Source organism: Leopardus geoffroyi, chromosome D3, assembly GCF_018350155.1.
Source record: "Leopardus geoffroyi isolate Oge1 chromosome D3, O.geoffroyi_Oge1_pat1.0, whole genome shotgun sequence".
In the NCBI taxonomy this organism is placed as follows: domain Eukaryota; kingdom Metazoa; phylum Chordata; class Mammalia; order Carnivora; family Felidae; genus Leopardus; species Leopardus geoffroyi.
Genome location: NC_059339.1, coordinates 77,701,661 through 77,724,208, shown reverse-complemented (window position 1 = coordinate 77,724,208; position 22,548 = coordinate 77,701,661). Strand labels below are relative to the sequence as shown.

Below are 22,548 nucleotides of genomic sequence, written 5' to 3'. Positions count from 1 at the left end.
TGGAGCCTGCTTGAGATTGATTCATGTCCTCTCTCTCTCCCTCTCCCCCACCCCCCCACACACCTCTCTCTCTCTAAAATAAATTTAAAAAATTCAAAACATATGTACCAAAACACCCTAAAAAATCCCTCTCGTTTGATTATTTCCTTTATTTTCTCTTATTACAAAATCAGCACCTGCTCATTGAAGGAAAATCAGAAAACACATTAAAAAAAAACCTGACTTACTGTGGTGATCATTTCACAGCGCATACAAATATCAAATCGATATGCCATGCACCTGAAGCTGGTGCAATGTTATAGGTCAATTACATCTCAAAAAAAAAAAAAAAAAAAAAACCATCTTACCCACGTAAAGAGATCCATGAATACCCAACCTAATCTTTATTGTTTTTTTCAACGTTTGTTTATTTTTGGGACAGAGAGAGACAGAGCACGAACGGGGGAGGGGCAGAGAGAGAGGGAGACACAGAATCAGAAACAGGCTCCAGGCTCTGAGCCATCAGCCCAGAGCCTGACGCGGGGCTCGAACTCACGGACCGCGAGATCGTGACCTGGCTGAAGTCGGACGCTTAACCGACTGCGCCACCCAGGCGCCCCAATCTTTATTTTTTTTTTCAACGTTTTTTTTTTATTTTATTTTTTGGGACTGAGAGAGACAGAGCATGAACAGGGGAGGGGCAGAGAGAGAGGGAGACACAGAATCGGAAACAAGGCTCCAGGCTCTGAGCGGTCAGCACAGAGCCCGATGCGGGGCTCGAACTCACGGACCGCGAGATCGTGACCTGGCTGAAGTCGGACACTTAACCGACTGTGCCACCCAGGCGCCCCCCCAATCTTTATTTTTTTAATGAAAAGATCTCTTGCCTATGTGTATATAAATATATGGATGCATACAGTTTTTATCTTTATCTTTTTTATACAAAGGTAATGCCAAACTACCTTTTTCAGTGTGTTACCATTTTTCCTTACGTTTCAAAAACGGCCAACTTCTCTATTGAATCAGGGAAAAGACAGCCAGGGAGCAAGATGATGAGGGTTCGTGGGGTAGAAAACTCACTTGAGGAGGTGGGGAAGGAGGGAAAAGTGTGTGAAAAGAGAGCTAGATATGTAGCGTTGGCATCGTGGTGAAGAGGCAGGCAGTCAGCCCCAGGTTCTTGTCTCCGGGACCCGCGTGGACTCAGGGATGCCGTCTGCGGAGGTCCCTGACCCTGTGAGAATGGCTGATATGGCAGGGAGATAGGGAGGTGGCGGAAACAATATACCGAAGTGGCTACACGTGTTCTCAGCCCCGAAGCCCGGGCAGTTGTCCATGCTTCCCAAGTGCTGCTGAGCCAGCTTTGAGCAAACAAGACGAGATCCGGTCATGTGCCTCTCATCATGGAGAACAGATATTACACTGATCACATAGAGGGGAGTGCAATGTGTTAGTGGCCTCAGAGGGTTCTCCTGCTAGCTGATAAGATCATCTTTGAGCAGGCACGACCGTGGCAATGAAACGGCCGAGACACTGGCTTCGGTACTGCTGTCAGTCAGCCCTGGCTTCTTCTCAAAGCCAAGCCGATGGGCAGTCAGACCATGGCTCAGCCGCTGACTCCCTCATGCTCCCTCCTCTAAAACACACCAGGGTCCTTGAAGGTGAACATTAGAGTGGGACACAACAGGAAAACCACATTTCTTTGCACGTTCCCTGTTGGACTTCACACAGCCAGCGTTGTATTGAGCGCCATATGCGTCTTAACGCATCGAACCCGCACACCAAGCCAGCAAGGTGGACACTGTTGTCATTCCTCTTTACAGATGGGGAAATGGAGTTAGGGGGACTTTAAGTCACTTGTCTAAGGTCCCCACAGCTGGAAAGTAGAAGAGCGGGGATTCAAACCTGGGAGGTACATCCCCAGGGGCCAGGGCCCCAACCACCGGCTCTTCTGTCTTCCTGGAAGATGCCTGATGAACATGTTGTTGGATGAATACATTAGTATCACTTGAAGCCTTGTAGGAATAACTACCTTCTGGTTGTTACCTTAGCCCCATCTAACGATAACCCTCACATGCCTAAAAAATATTTTTTCTGTAATTCACACAGCTAAAACCCAGATGATCCCATAACCCAGGTATTAATGGTGAGAAGAACAGCTTCAACAGCTTTCCCCTCCTCCTCTAGTCTTTTCGTGTATGTGTGGGAAGATACATCCAACGTAAAATTTACCACGTTAACCATTCTTAGGTGTGTATTTCAGTGCCAGTAAGCACGTTCACATTGTTGTGCAACCATCAGCATTCGTCTCCGGAACTTCCTCATCGTCCCAAACTGAGACTCAACGTCCCATTGAGCAGCTCCCCATTCCCTCCTCACCCCGCCCCTGGCCATCACGGTTCGACTCTCTGCCTAAGAATTTGACTGGCTCAGGCACCTCCTATAAGTGGAGGCCTACGATATTTGTAACTCTCTCTCCAATATTTCTTTGGTATGATTTCACTTAGCATAATGTTTCCAAGTTTCATCCATGTTAGAGCATGTGTCAGAAGATCCTTTAAAGGATGAATAATAATCCATTCTCTGTGTGTGTCACGTTGTCTTTACCCATCTGCCAAGGGACGTTTGGGTTGTTTGTACCTTTGGCTATTGTGAATGATGTTGCTATGAACAAATGTGTCTTTCGAGTCTGCTTTCAATTCTTCTGGGTATATACTCAGCAGTACAATGGTAGGATCCTGTGGTTACTCTGTGTTTAAATTTTTGCGGACTTGCCATGCGTGTTCTGCCTTTGATCTTGGCCATCGGTAATTGTGCATATAAGACCACGTGAAATGTAACATACTGCTTATGAGTCTCTTCATATTGTCACTGAGATTTGGCAGGAGCAAGTTTATATGTAGATGAATAAATGGGTTTGTTTTGTTTGTTTTGTTTTGTTTTGTTTTTTAATCTTCACTGATTGCTACGGTACACATGATCTTATTCCATTTTCCCGGGAGGAGCGCTTTCTGGTTACAGGGCTGGATCCAGGCAGGCCTCGATGGGAGATGAATCATTTTACTGGGTTCCGTTCTCAGGGCATCTGGTGTAAGAGGCATTCTAGAAGTTCATGTGAAGTCATGTGAAGCTCGATCAAAGTTTCTCCAAGAGAAGAAGGTTAAAACAAAGAGGAAAACTTCCTCACTCTAAGGAGTTTGACAAAGAAATTCAGGACCGCTTTGAAATCCTCAGGCTTTTAACTTAGTCCCAGGAGTTGTGTGCTGTTCCTGGCATCAGTCTCTTATGGACCCCTCGTCTGGCATGTCACGGTGCAGTTAGTAGTTAGATGGTGAAAACGAACCACGCTGACTGGGCTCTGCACCTTCCCAGCCTCCTCTGTCTTCATTTAGGACTAACTGGTTAGAGATGCGCGGAAGCCGCCATCGGGGCCTTCAGAAGCCATCACCGGGAGGCTTCCATTGTTGTGCAATGAGATATTCCGTGGAAGGGACTCTTTAAAAATATTTGGAAGCTCTGTGCGTGGGCAGGAGTATCTACTCATGGGTATATTCCACGTGGGCCTCTGGCTTGATGTGACAGTCGATCTCCTCGGGTACAATTTTCCCCAAGGAACGTACTACCTTCTGCCTCTCGCGGTGGTGGACGAAGGGTATCCGACAAGGGGAGCCCAGGGTCAGGAAACCAGAAGTCCACCTTCTCACCAGACCTTCAGGTTGGCCTGCTGTCTGTTGGCCTCCACCTTCCTCCATACCTGGTGTCTCCAATTCCTGAGCGGGGCTGAGCCTCCGCGGGGCCAGTTGGCTTTTCCACGATAACCGCCCCTGGAGGCACGTAGGTTTGAAGTCACTCCGCTCTGCGAAATCACTTCCCATTCTCCCGTCCACTGGCCGTGTTCATATTAACTCCATATTAGAGGGGCACCTGGGTGGCTCAGTCGGTTAAGTGTCCGACCCTTGGATTTGGCTGTGGTCATGACTTTTCAGTTTCATGGGTTCGAGCCCCACGTCTGGCTCTGTGCTGACAATGCAGAGCCTGCTTGGGATTCTCTCTCTCCCTCCCTCTGCCTATCCCTCCCCTACTCACACCATCTAAAGTAGATAAACTTTAATAAATAAACTAACTCCATATTAGAAATATACTCCTAAAACTATGGACTATCAGCTTGAATTTATGTTTCCTATTCCCATTATTTGGCATTAGCTTGGGAAAGAAAAGGACAAAAATGTTACTTTTCCATGTTGAAATCAAAATTTTCTCCCTCCCTCCTTTCTCCCCCTCCCCCTCTCCTCCATTTTTGGAAAAAGAAAGCAAATACTATTATTCATGTCTTATCCACGAGGAATCTAAAACCTCAACAAGTTTAAGAAACAAGCCCAAAGTCCTATCACAGGCTCTTTATTTTTTTTTTAATTTTTTTTTTCAACGTTTATTTTTGGGACAGAGAGAGACAGAGCATGAACGGGGGAGGGGCAGAGAGAGAGGGAGACACAGAATCGGAAACAGGCTCCAGGCTCTGAGCCATCAGCCCAGAGCCTGACGCGGGGCTCGAACTCCCGGACCGCGAGATTGTGACCTGGCTGAAGTCGGACGCTTAACCGACTGCGCCACCCAGGCGCCCCTAATTTTTTATGTGTATTTTTGAGAGAGAGCGAGCACACAGGGTGGGAGGGGCAGAGAGTGAGAGGGGGAGACACAGAATCTGAAGCAGGCACCAGGCTCCCCCCCCACCGTCCGCGCAGAGCCCCACGCGAGGCTCAAACCCACGAACCACAAGATCAAGACCTGAGCCGAAGTCAGACACTCAACTTGACTGAGCCACCCAGGTGCCTCATCACCACAAGCTCTTTAAATGACAGAGCCAGAATCGAACACCAGATGTGCTTGACCCCAAAGCCACCGTTCCATCCACTACCTGTAGCTGGGCAAAAAGAACCCCGAAATACTCTAAAAAGTGCAGTTTTCTTCTCTCATTACAAACAAAACATCTGAGCTGTCTGGTGCATGTGTAGGCAAGCGATGCAGAGGAAACCTCAAATAAATCTTAGGAAAATTTACTGTTGCAGTGGGACAAGTGTTGAAGTATCTCTTGCCTACTAGCTCACTTGACCTTTCAAGGTTCCTTCTTGTCCTTCTAATTCCGCAGGGAGGTTTTTTGTTGTGGTGGTGGTTTTAATTCTTCTCTAGAATCTGATAACTAACAGCAGGCAGTCCGAGGTTGATATCTCTGCCACCGTCATTTTCCTGATTCGGTTTTTCCTTCCAAAAGCTCTCACACACGCTCGGTCGCTGGGATGTATTTCTGGCCGCGCTGTTTTTATTTACAACGTTGTGTGTGTGTGAATGCTCTGGGGCACCCAGGGGAAACCTGCACAGACTTTCCTGATGAGCAGATGTCGCCCTTTCTATGTGACAACCACCGAATCGCCACTTCCCCTCGCCAAGGAATGGGAAAGGCATTTTGCGTTTGGAAAACCGATCTCTGCCACATGAAGCGGCTCACGAAGGGCTGTCTCCCCCGAAGTCCGCATGAGCTTTCCCCATCTTCTTTTGTTTTTCTTAAAGACAAAAACCGCACGGCCATGCTTGTAGTTAGGTCCGGTTGCATAACGAGAAGGAGGTCTCACTTAGGCCATTTCAACTTCATTATACGTAAGTTGTGTTGTAAGTAATCTTTGAAACGGGGTAAGATGTGCAGCCAGTGTTTATTTTTTTATACTTTGGAATATTCCGTCGTTTATTTTAAATCGTGACTTCTGCTGGATGGGTGTTTGACCTGCAAAATAATGCCGTCTTCAGGAACTCTCGAAAAGCAAGAGGGTACAGTGAAGTCTCAGACCTCCTCGCCTCAAGCAGAGCGATGGCGTTAGGTATGCAATTAAGAAAAAAGCCAAGGGGAAGTTAATTCTGGGCTGAGCAGGTATTTAAAGGAAGCATGGCCATCCCGAAGCTTAGATCTCCCGACAGAGCTCTGTAGCCTTTTGAAAGCATTATCAAATCACGGTGTTATTTAATTTTGTAGCAAGGCAAATGACAGGTTACTTTTGGCCCCACTAAATGGACAACCCCCAAGCTCTTGCAATGCTCAGAAAGATCAGAATGCCCAAGTAGGATGTCTTGGATGAAGAGAGAGAGATTGCAAGGGTTGTATCTGTGTGCGTGAACTTTGAAATGCCATCAAAGTTCTCAGCGGCTGTGTGTTAGGTGTGCCATTTACATAGAAAGAGACAAATAGAACCGTATGTTTAAATGTGGCGTTGCCCCGAAGATACATCAAAAACACATGTCTCCCCTCCGTTCCAACTTTCTTATGATTCACTTGAGTTTCAGATCGTCTAGGGCACTGTTGTTCCTCTTCGTTTTCCATAGGACAGCTTCAAGTAATACAGTAAGTAAACTGTAAAATGTTAATGAATACCCTAGTAAGCAGTTTTCTTTCTGGTTGTTAGGAACTTGGACTCTCTTAAACCATGGAAAACGAGAGTTTTATGGAACGTCAAGGTCGATCCTCTACTTCTGTTAGAAATAATCATCATCGTGAATTTGTACACCATGGGTTTCTCTTGTCATGTAAAATTACAGTTCAGTTGGAAATGTTGGGAGATTATGTCTAATTGTAGGAAAACTCTGAACACTGCCACACGTTATTCATAGCAGTAAATCTCTTTCTCACACACACACACACACACACGCACACACACACACACACACACACACACACACAGATCTATGTAACAAAATATGCTGAGGAAAGATTCAAAGTAACATTTTCATTGGACATGTACAGGTAGGCAAATGCGTCCTTTGCAGGGGACGGGACCCTGAATTATTTCATTCAGGTCTGATTCGGGAGCGTCCCAGCTGCTATTGTCCTTTATAAAGGAAGCCCACTTATTATGCTTTTGAAGTAAGATTGTCTACCACAGCTGGACTGCACATGAGAAAGGTTGCAGGGAGAAAGGAGGCAGTGTTGCTGTACCCAGCTGGGCCTCAGAACGTTCTCTTACCAGATCAGTTGTGTGCATGTTGAATACATTATCTGCGAAGTTTTTAATGGATTTAATACAATTCTTATAAATTTTGTTAAATTGCTGTCTTACTAAAATGTGTTGGAAAAAATATATTTAAGCGTACCAGATTTTTCTCAGAAGGTCTCGTCTAATCTGGTTGAAGGTTCTGACCTTTTGACAAAGGTGGGAATTTGCTTTAGGACCTAGAGAATGCCTCATCTCCCAAATCTGTGGTTTCGGACCTTGTATTCAATACAACATACAGATGATAGGCTCACACGCGTGGTATAGATAGGCCACAGGCGATGTGCACTTCCCAGGTGGCAGACCATATTTAACTGCCTTTCTCTTCCACCTAGAAAGCATGTCCAAATGCAAATTACCGAGCCTATTTCGATAGCAATAACCTTGAATCTCATTTCTCTTATGGTTACACAGAAATAGTTTTGTTTTGTTTTTTAAGTTTTATTTATTTTTGAGAGAGAGAGAGAGAGAGAGTGAGCCAGGAGTGAGGGAGGACTGGAGAGAGAGGGAGAGAATCCTAAGCAAGTTCTGTGCTGTCGGGTCAGAGCCCAACATGGGACCCTGACCCATGAACTGTGAGATCATGACTGGAGCCAAAATCAAGGGTTGGATGCTTAACCAACTGAGCCACCCAGGCTCAGGAATAGTTTTGGGTGTTTCTTAATGATAGTTTGACTTTGATAGTCAAGGAAAAAGAGCAAAAGATCCCGGGCTGTTATTCTTGAGACTTGCAAATTCACTGCCCCCAGCTTAATTCTTGGCCTCTGAATGAACATACTGATTTTGGAAGTGGTAAAGGGGAGTTCTCTAGGAGCCCAGCGGGGGAGGGGGGTTGGGGGGTAGGGGAGGATGGGGTGGGGGGAAGGGAAAGGAAAAGTAAGGAGGCCTGAGAAACCCAGAACAAAGGGGAATGTTTGCCGCAAGGGAAGTGTCAGAATTGTACCGTTTTATACGTGGTGTAGAAATTTTGTAAGCATGTGGGTCCATTTACATCTCTGCTGTTCAATTCTGGAGTTATTCTGTTGATTGCATTTACTTGCATTATGAATCCTGCAAGACAGGGGCATACAGTTTTTGCTTTGAAATAGTTAAGCGTGAAAAAATCACGTTTTATATAGGTACCAAGACATTTACCATTTACGAGGCATTTCAGCCCTTCCTAAAAATTCAGGTTTTTCTCCCTGGTCCCTGTGTTTTTATTCTGAACAACTCCCTGTAGCATTTCTCATAGCCCAGATCTGCTGGTGTTGAATGCTTGGTTTTCTTTTTTCTGAAACGCCTTGATTTCCTCTTCATTCTCGAAGGATATTTTTCACTGCCTAGAGGATTCCGGATTGACAGGTCGGTTTGTTTTCTCAGCACTTCAAAGATGTCATGCCATTGTTTGTGGTTGCCATGGTATTTGATGAGAAGCGCATGGACATTCAGATCATTCTTTCCTAGTATAGAATGTGCAGTTTTTCACTGCCGGCTTTCAAGATTTTCTCTTTTTGTTTGTTTGTTTGTTTGTTTTTTTGTTTTTTTTTCAGCAGTAGGACTATGACATCTCTAGACGTACACGTGCATGGGTGTGTGTCTTCAACCTGTTTGGCTTTTGCTAAACATCTTTAGTGTGTAAATTCATGTTTTTCACTAAATTCGGGATGTTTCAGCCATTTTCACATTTGTTTTCTTCTCCACTCTCTCTCTGTTTGCCTTCTGGAACTCCACATACCATACCTTGGACCTTTTGAGGTTGTCCCCCCCGCCTCCCCCCAAGTCCCTGATGTTTTGGTGCATTTTTTAAAGTCACTTTTTCTCTTTAAATTGGGTAATTCCTGTGCATGTATCTTCCAATTCACTAATTCTTTCCCACTTCATATCACCATTCTGTTGTTAAACCCATCCAGCAAGTTTTTTTTTTTAATTTGATACGTATATTTTCCAGTTCTTGAGTTTTTTTGTTTTTTTTTTTTTAATTTTTTTTTTCAACGTTTATTTATTTTTTGGGACAGAGAGAGACAGAGCATGAACGGGGGAGGGGCAGAGAGAGAGGGAGACACAGAATCGGAAACAGGCTCCAGGCTCTGAGCCGTCAGCCCAGAGCCTGACTCGGGGCTCGAACTCACGAACCACGAGATCGTGACCTGGCTGAAGTCGGACGCTTAACCGACTGCGCCACCCAGGCGCCCCTTTTTTTTTTTAATTTTTTTAACGTTTATTTATTTTTGAGACAGAGACAGAGCATGAGTGGGGGAGGGGCAGAGAGAGAGAGGGAGACCCAGAATCGGAAACAGGCTCCAGGCTCTGAGCTGTCAGCACAGAGCCCGACGTGGGGCTCGAACTCACGGACCGTGAGATTCTTGACCTGAGCCGAAGTCGGAAGCTCAACCGACTGAGCCACCCAGGCGCCCCATTCAGTTCTTGAATTTCTATTTCATTCTTTTCACAGTTGCTATTTCTTTTAGATCTCCTACCTTTTCATTTATTACAAGTGCCTTTTCCCTTACCTCATCGAACACCATCGTAACAGCCGCTTTAACGCGGTGTCTGATACTTGCGACCTCTGGAATTGGGGTTGGCATCATTGATGGTCTTTCCCTTGAGAATGGGTCACATTTATACAAGTTCTGTTGCGGAGATCCTGGATCCTGCTTTATTCATCCAAAAAGCGTTGATACTTTTCTTGGAGCAGGCAAGCAACTCGGATGGATGGAATGTGCAAACGGCCTCGCAGTCGGTGTTGGTCAGCCCAACCCTCGTCCAGCCCGTGTGGCGTTTAGCTGGGGTGTTTCGAGTCTTCTCCCCGCATGCCTGGGTGAGGGTTTCCCAGCGACTGGGCAGAGTTAATACACAGAACTTAAGGCTCCTGTCCTCCAGCACTCTCATTTCCAGGATTTCCCCTGAATTTTTCACACCTCTGGTTACCCCTGTTTTGCCCTCCATTTGATCGGGCCGAAACCTGTCACAGGTTCTCTGTGTGTTCACTTTCCCCACCACGTAGCAACTGTGATGGGCGCTCGGGCCAAAGTCCTGAAAAGCAGGAAAGTTAGCCTGGGTTAGTCCCTCGTTCCAAATGTCAGCTCTCCTCTTAAATCCTGCCCGCCTTTCTTTGCTCTCCAGAACCTGCCAGGGGTTGTTTGCTTCTGTTTTGTCCTGAGTTTATATTCTCTATCTGCAGGGGGTCGGTCTGTTAAGAGCTTGAAACCCCAGACCAGAGACCTCATCTTTCCCGTGGAGATTTACATTTTGAACTAATGGTGCCATTTCTCTACCTCAGGCAGAGATGGACGTCTTGGAAACTTTTGCTAGAATTGCCTATTTGCTGTTTGTTTGTCTGTTTAATTCAGATAATTTAGATAGCTTTTAGTACCTATGTGGTCCAGGTGAAGCCAGCCTTCAAATGGGGGACCGCTTGGGCTTCAGCCTCAGCTACCTAATTCTAATTTGCAATCATTAGGTTACAATTACCTAGTTATTTATTAGCAAATTGTTATAATTAGCAAGTCACGTGAATCCTTGGCTTGTAGCCTGAGGGGCCTGGCCAGCCCCAGAGTTCCTTTTCAGGATACAAAGTTTCTTTATATCCTTTATGTAAAAGTTCTTTATATCCTGTAGGCCTCTGGTCATCTGCTACAAGTAGCTTGAAGTCTCTGAATTAATCCACTTCATAGAATTCAAGTGATTAATTCCATATATTATGTGGTAAAAAAGGACCTTCTGCTACTGGAACATGTGGTCATGTGCTGTTGATTATATTTTCCCTTTATATCTCTATCTCAAGCTTTCCTTGGGGCGCCTGGGTGGCTCAGTCGGTTAAGCGTCTGACTTCAGCTCAGGTCACGATCTCGCGGTCCGTGAGTTCGAGCCCCGCGTCGGGCTCTGGGCTGATGGCTCAGAGCCTGGAGCCTGCTTCCGATTCTGTGTCTCCCTCTCTCTCTGCCCCTCCCCCGTTCATGCTCTGTCTCTCTCTGTCTCAAAAATAAATAAAAAACGTTAAAAAAAATTAAAAAAAAAAAAAAAAAAATACCCAACCCCTAGGGGCGCCTGGGTGGCTCCGTCTGTTGAGCGTCCAACTTCGGCTTGGCTCATGATCTCGTGGTCCGTGAGTTCGAGCCCCGCATCAGGCTCTGTGCTGACAGCTCAGAGCCTGGAGCCTGTTTCGGATTCTGTGTCTCCCTTTCTCTCTGGCCCTTTCCTCTCGAGCTCTGTCTCTGTCTCTCTCTCTCAAAAATAAATAAACATTAAAAAAAAAAAATACCCAACCCCTTCTTTCCCTTATACCTCACTTTTTCCTGGGCACAAATCACTAATTGAAAAGAATTATATATTATACATATATTTTACGTTTATTTGAAAGAGCAAGCATGCGTGTGAGTGGGGGAGGGGCAGCGAGCGAGCGAGTGAGAGAGAGAGAGAGGGAGAGAGAATCCCAAGCAGGCTCTGCACTGTCAGCCCAGAGCCCAACGTGGGGCTCAGTCTCACGAACCGTGAGATCATGACCTGAGCCAGAATCGAGTCAGATGCTTACCCGACTGAGCCACCCAGGCACCCCTGAAAAGAATTATATTCTTAATCTGACGTCACATTTAAAACACACTTTTGTTTGTTTCTTAGGAAAAAATGCTGCAAAGGGTATAAATTTGTTCTTGGACAATGCATCCCAGAAGGTACGTAATGTGAAAGATGATGTCTTCTCACCTTGTTTGTGACTAATCGCTAGGTGTCTGTAGAGTTCCGATGTACGTGGAATGTACGTGGATTATCTGCGTGTGATTTCAGTTTTCTTCTGGCATCGGATTCTTCTAGTGCCAGTCTGGCTACACGTAGCATGCTCTAGCTACATCGTTACCCGACAGGTACACCTGTATTGAGTAATTCTCGTATTTCAGGTTTTGTCAAGCTGAAGAGGCTATCATCCCGTCATCAGCATTTCATACACAGAGCACACACGTCCTCCTGACCTCTGTGTTTTTCACATGCTGAACTCAAAGCCCCTCCAAACACTCTGCTCAGCCCAGCACTAAAGGCTCAGCAGCTGCCCAGCTCTCAGGGCATACACACCCTCAAGCTGGTGAGATGGGGTATAGATTGCATGGAGTCAGACCTGAGTTCTAATTCCGCTTTCCGAATTGCCTTAGCCCATTCTGGCTGCTGTAACAAAAATACCATAGTCTGGTGCCTTACACAGCAAACGCTTATTTCTTACTTCTGGAGGCTAAGCCAAAGACCAAGGCGCTGGAAAACTCCACGTCGGGTGAGAGCTTCTTGGTTCATTGACCGCCATCTCCTTGCTGTGTCCTTACACGGCAGAAGGGGCAAGGGAGATTTCTGGGGGTTCTTTTATAAAAGCATCAATCCCATTGGTGAGGGCTCTACCCTCATGATCTAAGCACCTCCCGAAGGCCCCCACCTCCCAATACCGTCACCTTGGAGGTTAAGATTTCAACATACGAATGTCAAGAGGACGCAAACATTCAGTCCACAATACAAATCCTACCTTAGCTTTTGTGGGAAAGTATTTGTCCTTGGCTCATGGTTGTTTTAAGAATATTACCACATGTTAAGTACTTGGAACGGAGGCTGGCTCTCATTAAGTGCTTGATAAATAGTGGTTGCTGCTGTTGTGTTTAATAATAACTGTAATATGTGCGGTCGAGGCATTCGGGGCTGCAAGTGTTTGGAGCAGGCGCACAGCACAGAGAACCAGAGCAGTTCGAGGTGGTCTCCAGAAGGAGGGGGAGCCGGCTTACCAAGGAAGGCTTCCCCGGGGCCTACACAAATAGGAGGAAAAGAGCTGCAAAGGATTCCCGCGCTGATCCAGGAAACACAAAGCCCTGTCTGGAGAGCGCGAGATTAGTGTGCCTGCGGCTGGGGAGAGGTGGGAGGGTAATGAGAAAGAGGTTTCTTCACTGTCACCCAAGAAGCCAGATCTCTGGAAGAGGGCTTCTGGAAGCCCAGAAGCCCAGCCGAGCCAATTCATGCTGCATTATCTCCTAGAGAACAGGCTCTTTGTCAGAAATAAATGGATCCCTCCCGTGTATTGCTCTCTTCGGAGAAAGGGTGGAAGAATTCACTAAACCATAGCTGGGGAGAAAGTTGCTTTAGGAAGAGTGGTTAGGAAGTCACTTAACATAACGATGGTGTATGTGGCCTTGGGTCTTCCCGAGACAGACTTGTCTCACTGCCAGCCAATTCTGTGGGTTAGAGCGTGGTGGAAAGCAACAACAACAAAGGTCCAAATAATTGCATTCTTGTATCAGCCAGCTTGTCCCAGTCCCCAGCTGTGTCCTTTATATTGCAGTTGGGCAGATACTAAGAAAATTAAGTTTGGACCCATCACTTGAAGATCTCAGCTAAAGACCTTGCCCAACCTGATTAAAAGCAGGTTACGTGGGCACCACAGACTTAGATCTTCTTTAAATGTTAGGTCTTGTGGTTTCAAACATCAGAGCCTACAAGCAGCGCCCCTCGCCCTCAAGTGAGCCTGTGACACCTGTGATTAACGTAGCCTCGCCATAATAACACTCTGTTCTATTGCTTTCACTAGAACATTTAAGCGTTTTAATCTGTGGGAATAAGTCTGTGTGTGTGTGTGTGTGTGTGTGTGTGTCTGTCTGTCTGTCTGTCTGTCTGTCTTACTAAAGATCTCTTGAGTCATCGAGGTTTCTGTCACCAAGAATGCAAAGTATAAATGTAGAAGTTCAGAAAAGATAAGTGTATCAGTTAGGATTCTCCAGAGAAACAGGTTCATTTTAAGGATTTACTTGGAGGCTGGTAAATCAAATGTCCGTAGGGTCGACCGGAGACCCAGCAGAAAGTTACAGTTTGAATCAGAAGGCCATCTGCCACCAAAATTCCCTCTTCCGTGGGGGAAGTCTTTTTTTCTAGTAAGGCTGTGAACTGATTGAATGGGCCCATCCACCTTTTGGAGGGCAATCTGCCTTATTCAGAGTCTACTGATTTAACGTTTATTTTTTTTTTATTTTTGGGACAGAGAGAGACAGAGCATGAACGGGGGAGGGGCAGAGAGAGGGAGACACAGAATCGGAAACAGGCTCCAGGCTCTGAGCCATCAGCCCAGAGCCCGACGCGGGGCTCGAACTCACGGACCGCGAGATCGTGACCTGGCTGAAGTCGGACGCTTAACCGACTGCGCCACCCAGGCGCCCCCAGAGTCTACTGATTTAAATGTTGATCCCATCTATTCACAAAAAAACAAACCAAAAAAAGTATCTGCACGGAAACATTTAGAGTGTGTTTGACCAAATATCTGGGTACCGTGGCCTACCCACATTTGACACATAAAATGAACCATCACAGGTGGTAAAGAGACTAGAATGTTTAACCAAATCTGCTGAGTAGAAGCTGCAATTTAAAAGTTGTCTCCTATTTGTTGCTCTAAGTCAAAAGTCAACAACCTGTGGGCCAAATCTGACCCACTGCTTATTTTTGTACATAAAGTTTTATTGAAACACAACCACACTCACGCACTTGAGTATTTATGGCCGCTTCTGCCCTACCACGGCAGAGTTGAGGAATGCTGGCCAACCAGATGTACTTTGCTACGCCCTGCTGTGTGATTTTGATTGGCCAGAGTGATTGAGTAATCTCATTTGTTCTAGTCCAACAGTTATTAATTGAGCATAAACTGTAGGAAGAGAGTAGTGCCAGTTACTCTAGGGGACACAGTCCTTCCCAGATACCCAAACAATCATCAGAGCGAAGCCATAAAGGAAGCAGAAGAACAGGGTGAAGCTTTTGCTGTGGGTCAGGCACGGTGCTTCATGCGTCATCCGGGTTTACCTTCAGAAAAGCACCCTGACGTCGGTATTCTTGTTACCCCTCTTTTACAGGTAAGCGACTTGAGGCTTAAAGGACCCGAGGTCACAGAGACAGTAGCAGAGCTGGGGGGGCTGGCTCCAGAACCTGGACCCTCCACCAGGAGGCTGCATGGCCCCTGCAGTGGGGCCTGCTACTGGGTGTAGGCATTCAGCAAACAAGGCAGAGCACAAAACATTGGCCGCCCAGAGGCGATTTTCGGCAAGGAAACCCAACCCGTGCCTGAAAAGCAGGCCTGGAATCCCAGTTGCGGGGGAAGGGATTTGCAGCAAGGGCGGCTTCCCAGGTCATCGCGAGAATGACATGCTCCTTGTCACACTGACCCCGCCTGCGTGCGTCGCGGGCTGACACACCCACCCATCCCGCCTTCCTGTGTGGCGGGCCAGCAAAGCCAGGCTTACTCCGCATCCAAATATCGTTTCTCTGTCAGTGCCCGGGGAAGAGAGCGCAGTGATTGAGATGCTGGATCTAGTCTGGAGGTAAAAATGCAGCCTGAGCGCCCGACTCCCAGCCGGAGTCCCTTCAGAGGCTCATTAAATACGTTTGTAAGGACTGCGCGGAAGAGATGCTTTAATTCTTTTCAAGTTAGGAGGGCATCCACGCCAGTTTACCAGGAGATCTCCAGCCACTCGACCCCACCCAGCCCCTTCTCGGCACGTGGGGTCCGTCCTGGGCACACACGGCTACAACACACTGGGGGGCCCAGCTCTGCAGCGCCCACACCGTCTCTGTTCCCAAGCCCCACTCACACTCCTCCTGCCCCCGCCTGACTGCCAGCCCCTGCCCTCCTCACACTGTGATGCCCACGCCCCTCACCAGGCCCGGCCTCTCTTTTAGTGTGCATCCGGAAGGAATCCCCTGTCTCTACCGCAGCTGGCGAAAGAGACAAAACAGGCCCCCAGGTAATGCCGCGGGGGCCCGGCCATCTAGAACATCTTTGCTCTCTAGATGAGGGACAGACACCAGAGGGAGAAGAGGTGACCCGGGGGAGGATCACAGGTGACGTTGGCATTTAAGTGGCCGTGCTGAGCACTCAGTTACCTGTTGTGCTACACAAAGAGTTCGTGCCCTCCCACACACAGCTGGCCACGCTTCCCAGGTCCCGAGCGGAACGCAGCCCAGAAGGTCTGCTCCAGACCCGGGCGCAGTGGCCCCGCCCCCAGCTGCTGAAGGACTGAGGCTGATGTGCGCTCACGCTTGTCTATTTCAGATTACGATGTGTGTGCCGAGGCTCCCTGTGAACAGCAGTGCACGGATAACTTTGGCCGAGTGCTGTGTACCTGTTATCCGGGATACCGGTACGACCGGGAGAGACACCGGAAGCGGGAGAAGCCGTACTGCCTGGGTGCGTTGCCACCACACGTTATCTTCCAGCTCCTGGGGGGATGATTCTGTCCTCTGCTGGACACTCTTCGTGGGTGGGACCAGCCCCCAGGAGCCGCTTTGATCTTTGTTTCTTCCCTCGTGTCCCGATACCCAGACGGAGTTGTGTTAGTACCAAAGCTAGCGGGCACCGGCTTTCGTTGTGGTGGTTTTTTTCATTTTTTTTTAAATGTTTATTTATTTATTTTTGAGAAGAGAGAGAGAGCATGAGCAGGGGAGGAAAGAGAGGGAGACACAGAATCTGAAACAGGCTCCAGGCTCTGAGCTGTCGGCACGGAGCCCGACGCGGGGCTCGAACTCACGGACCGCGAGATCGTGACTTGAGCCGAAGTCGGACGCTTAACCGACTGAGCCACCCAGGCGCCCCTCGTTGTGGTTGTTTAAACCAACCACGGCCAAGGAATTCTTCAGGGAGCCAGTCCCAGTCAGGTCCTAACAGGCGGTGAGACATGAGAGCAGGAGAAGGGGGGACCATCGTCAAATGAAAAGCAGAGCGATGTCACACAGAATGTAAGCGGCCACAAATGTTAAAAGCACAGACAGGTAAGAATCCACGTTCTCTCAGAAGACTAGGAAGAGAGGGCTGGGAGCCAGGAAGAGACCATGTGGCAGGCAGGTTGAAGTGAGTCCGAGGGAGCTGAAGCCAGCCACCTGGAGCCCAGCTGAGAGGACTCAGCGCCACCCCTCGCCACCAGTGGGTTCCTTCCCCCATTGGCTTGGCTTTCCAGCCGCACACTTTGCAAGTCCCGGAGACAGGTTGATGGGAATTGTTCCCTGAAGCCACGTGTTTCAGAGTGCGGTCAGCCTGTGGCTAACCTGTCTCGGAAACATCTGGGGTTCTTGCTTTTGCAAAACACAACGATCCTGGCCTCGCCTCCAGAGCCTGAGGGGCGGGGCCGGATTCTGCATTTTACACAAATGCCTCGAGTGACTCACGTGCACATCAAGTCCGAGAATCAGCTGGAGGACGAACTGAGGAGCCAGGCAGACGGTCCCAAGTGGAGAATAAACGAACTGTGATGAGTGGCCCCTCCTCCTCTGCCCCAGCGGGGACTCTAGCAAGTACCATTTAAGAGAAGCTGTAGACAGTAGCCTCCTGGCTTGTCCCCAGTGGCACCCCACGCTGACAAAGAGGAGGATGGAGACCACCAAGTGAGTGCAGCCGGGACCACTGGTGCCTCTTACAGAGAGTGCGATGTGCCATTCTGTCCTTCCGCAGTCCCAGGCGCGAGGGCTCTTCTTTGAGTTTGTGATAGCCACGGTACCCTGTGCTTCCCATATGGGGGTCAGCAAAAGAGCATTCTGCTCAGAATTCCATCTGTTTCTCTCCTTTCAACCTTGCTCTCCCTCCCCTGGACAGTAGAGGCAGCTTCACGCTTAGGTCAAGGGCAGAGAAGGGCTTGTTTGATGGGCTCATGGCTCGTTTCCGCAGCTCACGGGCGGTCTGTCTGGGTCATCGATGACACCGAAATTTCCTGGGGAAAACTCTCTCCGTTAGACCCATCGTGACTATTTTCTTTCACCCAAAGTGGCTTTTCTTCTCCAGTTTCATTACCTCTCTTAACTGGGAAGGAGCCATTGACCCAAACTTGACCTTGGGTCACCATCCTGCTGCTCAGAACCCGGAGCTGTAAAGGGGAACGTAAAAGCCCTCGGCACACATGGGTCCTTGTAGAAATTCATGTCTCTGATGCCTGCTTTTCCGTGTACGTCGCTCTCCATCATCTCATTTTCTCTCCTGATTTGCCCGGTGAAGTATTTCGGGCAGGCATCGTTCGTGTTTTGTAGGTGGGAATTTTGAAGGCTAGGCACCGGGGGGGGGGGGGGGGGGGGGGGGGGCAGGTCACATGACTTGGTGGTGGCAGGGCCACCATGGAACCCCATTACTGATCGGCTTGTCACCATGGTGACCCTGCCTGAGGCACTCCCTCGAGATGGCTCCTGTTTCTAGCGTCCTGCTTCATTCCAGCATTCTCGGAGGGAGGCTGGCAAAGGGTCCCCTGTAGACATTCACAGGAAGGCCAAGCCCAACGTCCCCCTGTCGTTGGAGGAGAAAGAGAGTTCTCTGAAGCGGAGCCTTCTCTGCCTTTGGTCCAAACCCAGATATCGACGAGTGTGCCACCAGCAACGAGACACTGTGTGCCCACATCTGCGTCAACACCGTGGGCAGCTACCGCTGTGAATGCCGGGAGGGTTACATCCGGGAGGACGACGGGAGGACGTGCACCAAGGGAGACAAATACCCCAACGACACTGGTGAGTAGTCCCAACGAAGCCACCCCAGGAGGTGGGCAGGGCCCCCCCCCGGGAGACCACTAGCATTCCTCCGGGAGCGGCGGGCAGGAAGGGGCATTTACGCGGCTGGCAGGTGGCATCTGGGTGAGAGAGGAGGAGGACATCAGGCCGAGCCCCAGCGGAGCAAAGCCTGCCAGCAGTGAGGGTTGCGAGCCGGGGTGTATTTGAGGAAGCTGCCCACCAAGTGGAGGCGCTGTGCTCCCGCCCCCGTCAGTAGAACTTAGCTACGTGCTTGGACCCACCTCAGATGGGCAGCGAAGGGGCCAGAAACCCTGTGTTCTCTCAGAGAAACGGTGGAAGATCGACAGGAAACCTTCCCATGCCCGGGAACCACGCACATCGATGCCGCCTGAAGTGCATGCCCCGTACCTGCCTAGATGCATTTGTTACCTGGTTCATCACTGGATAAAAAGAGAAGTGAGAGCGTTGAGACGTTTTTGTACCCCTTCGCTAGACGTCGTGCCTGAACCCAAAGATCTAGGCTGGCAGGTGGTCTAATTTTCCTAGTAATTGTAGTTCTCTAGAAAAAAAATTTCGAGTTTCGATCGTGTTTTGCAAATACAGTCCACGACGAAGCGCTGCAGTGTGAGAAGCGGGCCTTCACGGTTTGAGAGGCTCATGTACGTTATGTCAACCCCGTCCCACTGACCTGTCACTCGGGGATCCGATCAGCCCGGATGTTGGGTCGCTCCTTTAAGTTTGGAGGAAAGGAGCCCCTGTGCTCCTGTATCCAACACTCCTAGGCCGGGAAGCCGCTCCCATAGTCCTGTGCTCAGGGCCCAGCTCTCCCCGGGGCCCCCTCGGAAAGGGAGGTGACAGGACCCTGTCTGTCTGTCGGGAGAGGCTGGCTGGGCCATGGGCATCTCGGAGCAGGGAGGGGCTCCTGGGCAAAACCCATGTGCCAGGACATGCAGGGGGATGAAAAGGCCAAGCAGTCTGGGCGCTCGGGAGGTCGTGATTCTTGGGTGTAGCCTGAAATTCACAAACGGGTAGAGGACCGTCGCCATCCGCTGAGGGCAGCAAACAGCTGGGGAGCAGCTGCCTCGCATGGAAAAACTACAAAGGGAAATTCTGAGAACAACCGGCTTGAGTCGTGAGGAGGCCACCATATACTAGAAGTAGATGCAAAGTCTCTTTGGGGCCAGCCCAGGATTGGGCAATGTGGAATAATTTGGGCTTGGTGACACTTTGGAAAGCCTAAGGCATGTGGGGCCTGGGTGCCAAGAGGTGCTTAAAAGCAGGGGTAAGCAGCCTTTTTGGCCTAAGGGTTGATTGAGGAAAAGTGTTGGTGGGGTTTGTTTGTTTAATTCAAAATTAAAATCACTTCCTTTTTGTCCCACGGTGAAGACGGTGGGGGAGGGGCACAGTGTGTCACTTACCTGTTTGATTATCTCCTTTACTGGAAGGAAGGAATCCTTTGGAAAATGAGATGCAGCCTTTCAGCCGCTGACATGTCAGTTCTCGGGCCACCTTGAAAGTTAGCAACAAGAAAGCCGCTTTCTAATTTCTCTTTTTGGAACTGGGCTTCCAGCTATGCTCTGAGCCAGGGAGCCGGGGCCTGTGAGCCAGGAACCTGGCAACTCCATTGCCTCCTTGCCTTAATTTATATCCGGGTGGAATCTGTTTACTTGGGCATGACGGGCAGCGCTGAGCAACGCAGTCTAGAGCTTTCCCATCAGAAATTGCAACGGTTGATGTTTACTGCTGCGTGCCAGGGTGGGATTCGATGGCGGGGGGCGGGGGGGGGATCTCCAAAGAACAGGACCTGGCCTCACCCGTGAGGGTTCCTGCCCAGAGACCCGGCCTTAATTAACAGAGAATTAACCAGAGAAGCTGGACGGAACATCCAGAGGCAGGGTAGGACTTTACGCGGACATGAACTTCTTCTCTGGTCTCGGGCTCCCTCCCTGTGCAGCACCCTAGGGAGAGCTCTTGCCAGAGTGCAGGGACCAGGTGGGCCTGGTGGGAGACGCTCACCTCCTCCCACCTCGTGTAGACCCAGACCGGCCCAGCAAGAGCAGGGCGGAGGCACAGGAACGTCACCATTGTGTCTTTGCAGTTGGCAGTCTACGGAGCTTACGTTTTGTCTTCAGACCGTAGGTAGTCCTCTGTCTTCTTCCCCAAGGTGCGAATTGTACCACTTGAACGTTTTTTGCGTGGCACCCAAGAAGTGTTAGTGTGAGAGACCAAGTTCAAGAGATCAAGAATTCTAAAGCGGTGAGCAGTTTGGCTTCTACGGCTGAGAATTCAGGGAGAAACCCAAGCGGTCGCAATCGTAAGGGATGGACACGTGCTACGTTTCGTGCACCGTCTCTAAGATTCCTTTGATTTAAAGGCGGACCTCTTCTGACCATCTGCTGCCACGGTTCCCCCACGTTGTATTCTCTTTCTTTAGAAATGTCTGCGTTCGGATGTTTGGGGAAGAGCATGTTACTACACCCACTTAAGGGTTCATGGTGCTTGTGCACGAAAAGCTCGGAGATTGCCTTTTTCAGAAATGTCAATTTTGATGAAGCCTGAATGTCCCCCAAATTATTTAAGTTTATTTTGAGAGAAAGAGCACCAGCAGGGGAGGGACAGAGAAAGGGGGGCGGGGGGGTGGGTAGAGAGAGAATCCCAAGCAGGCTCTGCACTGTTAGCCCAGAGTCTGATGTGGGGCTCAGACTCACGAACCGTGAGCGCGTGACCTGAGCCGAAATCAGGAGTGGATGCTTAACCCTACTGAGCCACCCAGGGGCCCCTCCCCGACTTATTTTCTTAAGATAATCCCTATGAACATCTCACAGATGATAGGGTCCTGGAGATTACGATTACCATTTGGAAAATCCTAACTCGTTAACATCAAAGGCCTAAGCTCGGGGGTTGAGCTTGGTAGGTCATCTGGTTGACTTTTAGGCAAGGACGTCTTCATCGTTAGACCAAGCGGCCAAAGTCCGGAGGGAAGGCCCTTGCTGCAGACTACAGAGCATCTGATGAGCCAGGACGGGACTCCTCTGTCCTAGCCTACGGAGAGAATGTTTGTTCCTGTTTACGGTGACCTTAAATGGGAGCTGACTTTCCGTGCAATTAGTGAGAACCGGCTGGAGGGTATACCCTTGAGCTTTATCGGGACATAAAACTCGTTGCACAGATAAGCCTAGGCTGCAAATTCTCTCTCCTCTCTCTTCCTCCTCCAAATATAACAGCTACCAATACTTTAAAAACAAACACACACACACACACACACAAAATACCAAAGCTTCAACCTCACTGTCTGTTGAATCACTGTCCCCTGCCGCGGGCTGCCGCATTAGAAAAGAATTTCTCAGGGTTTAATTTTCAGTCACCGGTGTCTGTTGGATTCACCACACATGCAACACGGGACTAGCATTTGGTTTTCATATTTTACTAAGAAAAACATTCCAACGGCAGTAACCAAGAACGTCAGGAGGGTAGGGACGGAGAGGAAGAACTCTCATAATGAAAACTATGAGAGAGGACAGGCGTGTCGTGTGCCCTGTTAGGGTCCTAACCCGAGTGACGGGCCACGGAGAAGGTGGGGCCCTGATGGCCCTGGCAGCGAAAACAAGCGCCCCGGTTGCGTCTCTTTGACCACCGCGATGCCGTGGAAAGTTCCTTGGCTTGGAAGCCGGGAGAGCTGGCCCGGAGCTGCTTCAGTATCAACCGCGGAGGGTCGCGGGGCAGGCCTTCCTGCTGTGCAGGAAGACAAGAGTGTGGGACTGGGTGAGCCCCGAAGCCCCTCTTGCCCTCCCTCACCTTTTCCATAACTTGCTGTGATGCAGCATAAGTAATCTGAGCCCGACCGGCCCGGTGAGCCCTTCAGTCCTCACCGCTTTGCCCTCCATCTGTGCGAGTGCCAAAGCTCAGCGGCGTGGCCAGCTTCGACACCTCAACCGAGAACTTTCCGTACGGTATCTAAAAGATGAATAACGAACATCCAGATATTTGGCCCAGCGACGGGGAAAGTTAGCCGGATGAGCCCTGCGTCTGGAACAGCACAGCCAGTCTAAGCAGCTTCATCTGCTGTGGACTAATTACC

At 49.2% G+C, this 22,548-nt stretch overlaps 1 protein-coding gene across 5 annotated transcripts in view; it reads left to right on the top strand.

Moving 5' to 3' along the window:
- Positions 1 to 22,548, top strand: part of CCBE1 (collagen and calcium binding EGF domains 1) — a 258,831-nt gene that overhangs the window by 191,633 nt on the left and 44,650 nt on the right. For all 5 annotated transcript variants that reach the window (XR_006707299.1, XR_006707298.1, XM_045457191.1 and 2 more), the window contains exons 3-5: positions 11,607 to 11,659; positions 16,042 to 16,176; positions 18,318 to 18,470. Coding sequence is in view for 3 of the 5 variants with exons in the window: in XM_045457191.1 (XP_045313147.1) it covers positions 11,607 to 11,659; positions 16,042 to 16,176; positions 18,318 to 18,470 (341 nt within the window). In the remaining 2 variants the exon portion in view is untranslated. The remainder of the gene's footprint in view (positions 1 to 11,606; positions 11,660 to 16,041; positions 16,177 to 18,317; positions 18,471 to 22,548) is intronic.